The sequence below is a fragment of the Pezoporus wallicus genome, unplaced genomic scaffold, assembly GCF_028554395.1.
Source record: "Pezoporus wallicus isolate ANWC-B61680 ecotype Strahan unplaced genomic scaffold, APGP_CSIRO_Pwel_v1 contig_11611, whole genome shotgun sequence".
In the NCBI taxonomy this organism is placed as follows: domain Eukaryota; kingdom Metazoa; phylum Chordata; class Aves; order Psittaciformes; family Psittacidae; genus Pezoporus; species Pezoporus wallicus.
Window position 1 is genome coordinate 60,916 of NW_026642499.1, and position 9,085 is coordinate 70,000.

Below are 9,085 nucleotides of genomic sequence, written 5' to 3' on the forward strand. Positions count from 1 at the left end.
CGACGTGGGCCCAAAGCCACCCCTTTCCTTTGGTCAGGGCGGGTTGTGCTTGTCTTTGGGGAGCTAAAAGGGCTCACGGGATGGATGTTGTCATTGACTGGTTCGGGTGGGAAGGGATCTTAAAGCTCGCCCAGTTCCACCTTCCACTGGGGCAGCTTGGCCCAAGGTCCAGCCTGGCCTTGAAGCCCACCCCTGGTTTGTGTTAGCTCGATGCTGCTCCCCTCTAATCACAGCCCCTCTCCCAGGGAAGGTGACCCTTTACTACCAGCAAGGCTGCACCTCTGCCATGAACTGTGGCCGGGAACGGGCATCCGATGCGGAATCCCGCCTGACATCCCGGTATTCCTGCTGCGAGACCGACCTCTGTAATGAGGAGTGGGATGAGGACCCCACAGACTAGCCTGGGGCAGCGTGGTGTGGCCGGTTCAATGCTATGAGCTCTCCAGCTGATCCCAAAGGATTCCCACCCCGCATCCGGATGGTGGGATCCTCTCTGTGTATCTGGCCTTGGCTTTTCCAGCTCGAGCAATAAACCTGCAGGTTATAACCAGCGGCTGGGCCTGGCTCTTGTGTGCTTCCCTTCTCCTATTCCCAGCTCTCCAGACTCAGCATTCCTGGTGGTCTGGAAGCAGCTCATGGCCCCTGAACATAATCCTGCAGCTCAACCCCCAAGGGCAAGCCAAGGTGCTTCCTCCCACTTTGCTTCCCATTCGTTTTCCTGCAGTGCAGGGCTGGGATTTTCATTGCTGGGAACTTTGCATAAGGGAAGCCAAAAGAAATAAGGGATGTGTGTATTTAATAGGTGTTTATTTCACTTGTGCAAAGAAACACGTTTAAGGTTGTATTTTCCTTGTATTTCCCCCCTTTCCCTGCTGTTTTGGATGTCCCAACTTCTCCTTACCCAAAGCCACCTGTGGTCAGTGCAATTTGTCCTGCAGGTGATGTTTCTGCCCTTCTTTGCCCCGAATATGAGCTGGGATACGAACCATTCATTGATGGCTTTGGAGAAGGGAGGAAAAGCTTCGGTCCTGGAGCCCCGTGGAACGGGAGACGGGGCATTGGAGCGGGTCTGGGCTTGGGGACAGGTGGAGGGAGGTGCTGGAAACGTTATCCATGCTCCGGGCAAGGAAAAGCGCCTGGCACAGGAGAGGGGAGAAGAGCCCATGGGAGGAGGAGGAGGAGGGAAGGAGGCCGGAGGGTGCCCAGGATAGATGCAATGGGGGAGGGCGAGGCCTGGTAAGTGAGATGGGAACGGGGGGGGGGGGGGATGTGACACAGGGGACAAGTGCAGCCACCGCGGGCTGGGGAGGAGCAGGAGCTGCAGCAGCACCGAGATGTCGGAAGCATCCCGGGCTCCGTGGGCTGCATCCCGCTGGGAGCCCTCAGCCTCCCGGCTCGGGCCCCCCACCAGCACCTTCTCCACACAGAAGGTGGGACGGTTTGGGAGGATGCCCCTGTCCTATGCCTCTGCTCCCAGGTATGTGCGGTCAGCAATGGGGGGGCTATGGGATGCACTTGTCCGGGTGTCCCGGGGCTGTCTGTCCTCTTTATCCTATCCCCACTTTGGTCTTCTGCTTTTCCCATTGCCCATTCCTCCTGTGGAGGTGCCTCATTCTCTTTCCCTGCTGTTTCAGCATCCCTGGGTAGGGTGTGGGTTTCTCTCCAGCTCATAGGCCACCACCTCGTCCTTTTGCACCCAGTTGTTTCTATGGTGAAAAATGCATGGATGACCTGGGGAAAATGCGTAGTTTGTGTTTGCTTACAGGTGAGGAAAAATGGAAGGTGAGAGAGAAAGCAATTCCCCTTCTATAAGGAGTGGTGTGTGTGTGTATAAACATATTTTGATGTATATGAGAAGAGAGGTGGTTTTTTCCACAATGGTGGAAATGGTGGGCTGCAGAGAAATGCGATTTGGGAAGCCCCCTCCCCCTCCCCCCCCCCCCCCAGCTCCATCTTGATATATGGACTTTGCATCCTTGTGTATTCCCTTTCTCCTGTTGCTTTTTATGGCCCCTGTTGAGCCCTGGGGCTCAACCAAGGCATCCGAGTCCCCGGCTGAAGCATTGAGGGCAAAGTGGGTCTCTAATGGGAGCTCAGATGGTCACCTGGACCAAAGCCTGGAGCAACTGCTAAACAGGGCTACGAGCTTGCATTTAGCACCAGGTCAGCCAAAAAGCAGCAGGAGCCAGACCTGGTGGCTGTATCCCAAATGACACCCAAACCGGCCAGAAAGGACAGGGGGAGCCTGGGATTTGCGAGGGAGCAGAGGGCAGGACGCGTTCCCGCTTGTTATCCCCTCCATCTCTGTGCTGTCCCCAATGGTGGGGTCTTTAGCACCGGTTTAAAGAAACCAGATACAGCAGAAGTGACCTCGGAGGCTCGTTCCTGGAAGAGGAACGCCCACAGGGGGCTGGATGCCAGGCATTCATGTTCCTGGTGCAGCCCTGCCGCAACCAGTCCTTGCCTGCAGGAAGGAGGCCATGGCCGCGGTGTTCCTGCCCGGCAACCTCCAGGATGAAGCCACTTGCTCCGTGTGCCTGGAGTTCTTCAAGGACCCCGTGTCCATCGAGTGCGGGCACAACTTCTGCCGGGCCTGCATCATCAAGAGCTGGAGGGAGCTGGAGATGGACTTCCCCTGCCCGCAGTGCAGGGAGGTTTTCCAGCACAAGAGCTTCCGCCCCAACCGGCAGCTGGCGAACATGTCCGAGATCATCAGCCAGTTCACGCTGCGCGGGGCCAAGGGCGCGGAGGAGGACGGGCTCTGCGGGAAGCACCGGGAAGCGCTGAAGCTCTACTGCAAGGACGACCGGAGAACCATCTGCGTGGTGTGCGACCGGTCCCGTGAGCATCGCCCGCACGCCGTCGTGCCCGTCGACGAGGCATCCGAGGAGTACAAGGTGCGTGTCTGTCCCCGCTGCCTCTCCACGCAGCAGGCTCCGTGCTCTTGTGTACACGACGCTCAATCTTCCCGGGGTTCAGAGCCGCTCGATGCAGCCTGGCTTTCCAAAGCCCTGGAAAACCTCCCTCCTGCCGTGCGCTCACGCAATCCCTGCAGCTTGGGATCAAACACAGGGCAACCAGGAGGCTGTGAGAGGGTTTCCTCCATGCAAGCTCCTGCTCAGCAGCGCTGGGCTCGGGCCAAGCCGCAAACACAACCTGCGGGCACCCACCTTATCAGCAGGGCAGCACCTGACGCAGCAAACACTCACGTCTATTCTGGGGCTGGGCGAGCATCCAAAGATGAATCCGAGTCGGTTAAAACGGGGCTGAGGTTTGCTTGTGCCAGGAGCGAAGGCGGGGGAGGCAGCAGGCGATGAGAGCAGCGCCTGTATCCTGCGCTGGCATCCTCGGTCTCCTTTCTGTGTCTGCTGCATGTGTGGGAGCTTGTGCCGGTGCTCGGGGTTCAAATGTGGGTGTCTGAGTTGAGCTGAGCCAGGGCCTGCACCCTGTGTTTCCCTTGCAATCCCTCTTGTCCTTGCACAGCTGTAAAGAGCACAGCAGGGTGGATAACGCAGCGAAGGAAAGGAAGGAACCCCAGAAACAGCCTCTTCTTTCTCTGTTCCCAGGAGAAAATCCAGGGCCGCTTGGATTTCCTGAAAAAGGAGAGGCAGGAGCTGCTGGAGTTCAAAGTGAACGATGACAAGAAAACCCAGGAGCTCCTGGTGGGTGCCCATAGCCGGCGGTGGGGAGGAGGGTCGAGGCTGGGTGGTTATTCCATTTGGAAGGGTTTGAAGCAACATCCTCCTGCCACGAGCTGTGGTGCTACACGTGGCACAAAGGGCAGGGTGTGAGGGTCCGGTTCTGAGGGCCTGGGGCTTGGTCTGGGAGGAGGTTGTAGGTCTCTCTGTGATGACAGCACAAGGAGGAGCTGGGTGTGGGCAGAGATAAGGAACAGGTCACAGGGAGGCAGGAGCTGGGGTTTACATGAGAATAGAGATGCCGCCAGGGAATGATTCCAAGTGGGTTCCTCTACACAGCCCCTTCTCCCAGTTTGGCTGGTGGGACCAGCAAGTGATGACAGGGGCTAAGGAAACCTCTTGGTCTCTGATCCTCACCTCTGCTTTAAGTGCTGATTAACTCCCCACCAAGATAAAGGCAGATAAACAGAGATAAAGGCAGGTAAAGGAAGCCTGTGCCTAGTGTAGGAGAGAAAACCCACCTAAGATCTGCTGCCCCAGACATGGCCTGGTGCCTCTTCCCTGCAGAGAAGGCTGTGGGGATGCAGCTGCAATGGCTGTTTGTGGCCTTTGCTCTCCATCCCCATCCGTCACGCAGCCCCCCATGCAATGACGCCGGTGGGTGCCCCATCCCCACCCAAATCACTGCACCAGCCTGACCCCCTTCATCTCGCTGCGTTTGCTGACCAGGAAACCATCGCGAGCGAGCGGCAGAAGCTGCTCTCGGAGTTCGAGCGCCTGCGGCAGTTCCTGCACGACCAGGAGCATCTCCTGCTGGGGCAGCTGGAGAAGATGGAGAAGAACATCGCCAAGAGGCAGAACGAGAACATCACCGACCTCTCCAAGGAGATCACGCTCCTCAACAAGCTCATCACGGAGCTGGAGGAGAAGATCCAGCAGCCCACGCTCGAGTTCCTCAAGGTGAGGGTCTGGCTCTCATATGAGCCTCCAGGGCTGAGGAAAGGCCTTTCTCCATCCCTGTTAACGTGGTTCTGGGTCCTGTTAGAGGTATTTTGGGGATAAATGTGCTTATTCCCCCCATCTTCAATGAGCAATGTCTGGGATGCACCATGAAGAACACACAGCAGCTCTGGCTCAGGGGCATCCTGGATGTGCTCTTCGTATCCAATAGCTTCTAACCCAATTTTCTTCCATGACGTTGGACCTTTCAAGCACCTATAAATTCCCATTTCGAGGTGTTGAAAGCTGAATTAGACCCCCACAAATAGATTCTTAAAGCAAGCACCTCCTTTGTGAGCTGGCCACAGGCCTTGCAAACTCATCAATGTCCACTCCTCCAGGCTTGGAATGGAGCTGGAATATGGAGCACATGGAGCTGGGCTCAGCAGGACAAGGCTCCTCGCCAGGTTTTACAGTCCTGGCTGCAGGGGCTTGGCCAGACCCTGAAAGCAGAGCTGTGTTTCAAGTCCAGATGAGCCATTAACCAAGCTGGAAAGTATGAGGGGGGGAGCAGATGGGCTCCAGGTATTGATTGCACTGCAAAGAAAGAAGCTGGAGCCCATCCAGCCCCTCCTTGTTACCCAAACTCCCCTTTGCAGCTGAAGTGGGGCTTGGAAAGCAAACCTGAGCTGCCCATCCCAGAATCAAGTAGTCCTGTCCCCAGCCCCATGGCAAAAGGCCAATAGGGATCTTTTAAGTGGCCATGTGTTGATTGTTCTGGTGCCCGCATTGATCCCTATGGGGTTAAACTCCCTCCGAGGCAGCTCTGTCAACATTTGCAGATGGTTTCAGGGCTTGGCCATGGGTGAAAGCTGGTTCCACGTGGTCTTTGCTCGGCTGCTGCCGTTGCTCACAGCCCTGACCTGGAACAATGCAGGAGCTTCGGCTTTTAAAGCCCATGCTGGAAAACCTCATTCAGCTCCAGGGCCCTTTTCCACTCCCTGGGCTTGGCTTTGAGTCACGTCCAATGTTCTCACCGTGGTTTATGGGTTTTGCACCTCCCAAACTAAGCCACATCATGATACTATGGGCACAAAGCTGGACTGTTTGTATATAGCACTATTTGGAAGGCTTGGTCCCCCCCAGAAGTGAGATTTGGAGGGACCATGACCTTCCAAAGCTGGAAGCAAAGATCTGAGGCACGGATCCATGCTTATTGTTGCAGCCATAAAGGATGAATGTCTCAGCTGGGTTGAATGGGGAGATGTAGCACATATTGCACAAGGATTTCACCCGGTCTCTCTTCTTCCTTTCTAGGATGTAATGAGCATCATAAGCAGGTATGGAGCTCTCTTGCCCCCCTTTCATGTTTTCCCCCCTCCCAACACTGTTTGGAGGTCAGTGCTTGCAGTGCAGATGCCAGAGGAAGGCACTGTCAGCTACAGATGGGAATGAAACAGGGGAATAGGAATGATTTCCTTATTGCTTTCTCTTCTCCCTTTGCAGGAGTGACGATGTGAAGTGCCAGAAGCCTGTGCCCGTGTGCACGGACATGAAGATGCACATCTGCAACTTCTCCCTCAAGACCGTCGTCCTTGAGAAGGTCCTGAAGAAGTTCAGAGGTACATGGAGAGGAGCCCGGGTGTTTGAAACAGACCTTTTCCAGGCGTTGGGATAAGGGATGAGGAGCGCTGGGGATGCTGGGGATGCCTCGAGGTCCCTGACCACAGCACTGGAATAGGAGGATAGATCCTGTTGGAAAGGGCTTCTGGGGATGTGCATGAGCAGGAGATGTGCTGACAGCCCAAGAGTTTGTTAAAGAGGGAAAACCGATCCCGACCCATCATTTTCAGCGCAATAGCCTCCAGTTTTCACACCTTGGATGGCTGGAGGCCGGGATTCCCAAGGCAACCCCTTGCAGTAGCGCGGCAAGGCCACAAGATGTTGCTGGGGGATTCGGGGAGGAATCAGGGCCGGGTAAATGAGGTTTAACCAAACCCTGCCTTCTCATGTCCGGAAGCTTCCGTTATTTAAAGCTTACACAAACTGACCTTTATTTAGCAGGAATTTCCCCATTGCGGGAGCTGGTGTTGCCCCATCCTCAGCTCTCACTACCTGCCACCTCCCCTGCTAGTGCTTTGATGTGTGTAAAGGTGCCTGAACTGGGGGGGGGGGGGTTGTGCTCTCTTGGTGTCACCATTGCCTTGTTTTGTCTTTTCCTTGCAGACAACCTGCGAGATGAGCTGGGACGAGGTGAAAAAGGTAAAGGGAAAAGCTTTCAACCACAGCGCCCCGGAGCAAAGATGCTAAACTGGGGCTGTGTTTAGCAAAGCCAAAGAGAGGGGTGAGGAAAGAAGGATAAAACCAGAGGACAAGAGGTTTCCTCTTTTGGGTTCATTTCTTCTCTCCCCATGATGTGCAAAGGCAGTTGTGGGTCTCCCTTTAGGGCGTCCTGAACCAGCTCTTGGTCCTCATTTACCACAATTTGCTTTGCTGCGTTGCCCTTCACCTTTACCTGATGGTGAGGATGTGAAAAGGGTGAGGCGGATGCTCATCCCATCCCTTTAACTGGGACCTTCCTCACCCACCTCTAGGGAGAAGGAGCATGTTTGTTAGCGCCTAAAACGAGTCCTCTTATAGTACCTGGAAGCCTCAGGCTTCCTGCAGAGTCAATGGCGAGAGGAGGCCTCTCAAGCACCTCCGAGCCAAGCCAACGTTGAAACTTGGCTTTCCTTCCCCACAGGCTGCCCGGGGAGCTGAAGAGGAGCAGTTGTTGAGGTTGGGATGTGGTGCTTGAGGTTGGGAATTGCTTCACCCCCCCAGCTCAGGCTTTTCCCTGTCCCCATTCTCACTGAGTTACCCCTGTCCCTGCTGTCACCAACAGAGGACCTGACCCTGGACCCCGACTCCGCAAACCACCTCCTCATCCTCTCCGCCGACCTCAAGAGCGTGCGGATGGGCTGCAGGAAGCAGGAGCTGCCCGACAACCCCAAGAGGTTCGACACGAACTCGCGCGTGCTGGCCACCACGGGCTTCCAGTCGGGAAGACACTACTGGGAGGTGGAGGTGGGCGCCTCGGACGGGTGGGCTTTCGGGGTGGCCAAGGAGTCCGTCAGGAGGAAGGGGCTGACGCAGTTCTCCCCCGAAGAAGGGATCTGGGCAGTGCAGCAGAACGGAGGCCGCTACTGGGCCGTCACCTCGCCCCAGCGCACGCCGCTGTGCCTCAGCCAGAAGCTCACTAAGGTCAGGGTCTACTTGGATTATGAAGGGGAAGAGGTTTCCTTCTACAACGCCGAGAACATGCAGCACATCTTCACCTTCAACGTGGCCTTCCAGGAGAAGGTGTTCCCGCTCTTCTCCGTCTGCTCCACCATCACCTACATCAAACTGTGCCCGTGAGGCGTCCCCGAGGACCCGGCTCCGTGATCTTCACTGGATGAGCACAAGGGACTCTGGAATGAGCCGAGCAGCCCAGTTCAGCTGAGAGATGGGAAACCAGGCAGGGAGGGGAAACCATCCCAGCCCCTCTTGCTGGGCTCTGAGAGAGGTTATGAGTGTTCCAACTGGAGTTTCTGGCTTCTTCCCTCCTTCCTCCTGCTGGGAAGGTCGGTTCCCAGTGAAGGGGAGTACCTGGTTACTTATTCCAGCTGCTGCTCCTAAAATCTGGGATAATAATGTGCTCCCAAGGCTATTTTTGTGATGCTGACGTGAAGGTCTGAGCCCTCCCAGGCGGTCTAAAACCCAAGGCCACCAAGATCTGACCTGTCTTGGAGTCAAGATGGGGTTGAAGAGATGCTGCGAGCTTTTTGTTGCCCTCTCCATCAGCTTCCAGTGCTTCATTTTCCTGTGCAGGGCAGGAGGGAGGCATTGCTGCTGCTGTGGGGAAGGCTGGGAGGTGCTTGGTTTCCTGTGGAGCAGCACAGGTTCGTGTTGCTCAGGTGTGTTTGGCCACTGGACATGAGTAAGAGCCACGTTTCTGACACTGGTGCTCCTGTGTCCTCTCTGGGGCCCTCTCTGTGTTTCTTAACCTCTTCCAGTAACCTACAACCAACAGGAGCCTCCCAGTCTGTTCCTAGCCCATGTGCTGGCAATAAAACGTGAAGGTGCTACCTGCACTGGTCTTCTCCTGTTCCTTATTCCCAGCTGCTGACAGGCTGGAGAACATCAGAAGTGTGGGTTGAAGGGTTGTCCTGCTTGGAATTTAAGTGTAAAGAAAGACTTTAAGAGAAAGCATGTATGTGTGTGTATATAGATATATATGGGTGAAGGCATTTATATATACTGGGACGGTTTGTTCCCCCCACATCTGTTTATGTTAAGCACAAACCCAACATTTGCATATTCCTCAGACTGAGGAAGCTGAAGATCAAGCCTGAGTCAAGCTTTACCTTGAGACAGCATTAGAGGGGAGGGATGGCCATCACCCCTGTGTCGTTGCAGCAGCAATATGGAGCTTTCCTCGCTGTGATTTGGCCAAACCTCCTCAAATAAAGAAAGGGAAGATGCTG

The 9,085-nt window shown here is 55.4% G+C and overlaps 1 protein-coding gene across 2 annotated transcripts; it reads left to right on the top strand.

Annotated features, from left to right (window-relative positions):
* Window positions 1-1,282: 1,282 nt before the first annotated feature.
* LOC130610677 (E3 ubiquitin-protein ligase TRIM7-like) lies at window positions 1,283-8,057 on the top strand. 2 transcript variants are annotated; one of them, XM_057430747.1, is made up of 8 exons: window positions 1,283-1,477; window positions 2,471-2,897; window positions 3,567-3,662; window positions 4,368-4,598; window positions 5,895-5,917; window positions 6,084-6,199; window positions 6,804-6,839; window positions 7,462-8,057. In XM_057430747.1, exons 1-8 carry the CDS (start codon window positions 1,335-1,337, stop codon window positions 7,974-7,976), a joined length of 1,587 nt encoding a protein of 528 aa, XP_057286730.1. In that variant the 5' UTR covers window positions 1,283-1,334; the 3' UTR covers window positions 7,977-8,057. The 2 variants fall into 2 exon arrangements, with proteins under 2 accessions (XP_057286730.1, XP_057286731.1); XM_057430748.1 differs by lacking the exon at window positions 1,283-1,477 and adding an exon at window positions 1,642-1,699 and having other exon boundaries at window positions 2,458-2,897; window positions 7,462-8,056.
* The last annotated feature ends 1,028 nt before the right edge of the window (window positions 8,058-9,085 follow it).

What these genes read in the sequence shown, in the direction of transcription:
- LOC130610677 (XM_057430747.1), top strand. Translation starts at nt 1,335, where the DNA reads ATGTCGGAAGCATCCCGGGCTCCGTGGGCTGCATCCCGCTGGGAGCCC. An exon ending in AGAAAACCCAGGAGCTCCTG is followed by an intron (nt 3,663 to 4,367) that starts GTGGGTGCCCAT and finishes TTTGCTGACCAG; the next exon opens with GAAACCATCGCGAGCGAGCG. An exon ending in CCACGCTCGAGTTCCTCAAG is followed by an intron (nt 4,599 to 5,894) that starts GTGAGGGTCTGG and finishes CTTCCTTTCTAG; the next exon opens with GATGTAATGAGCATCATAAG.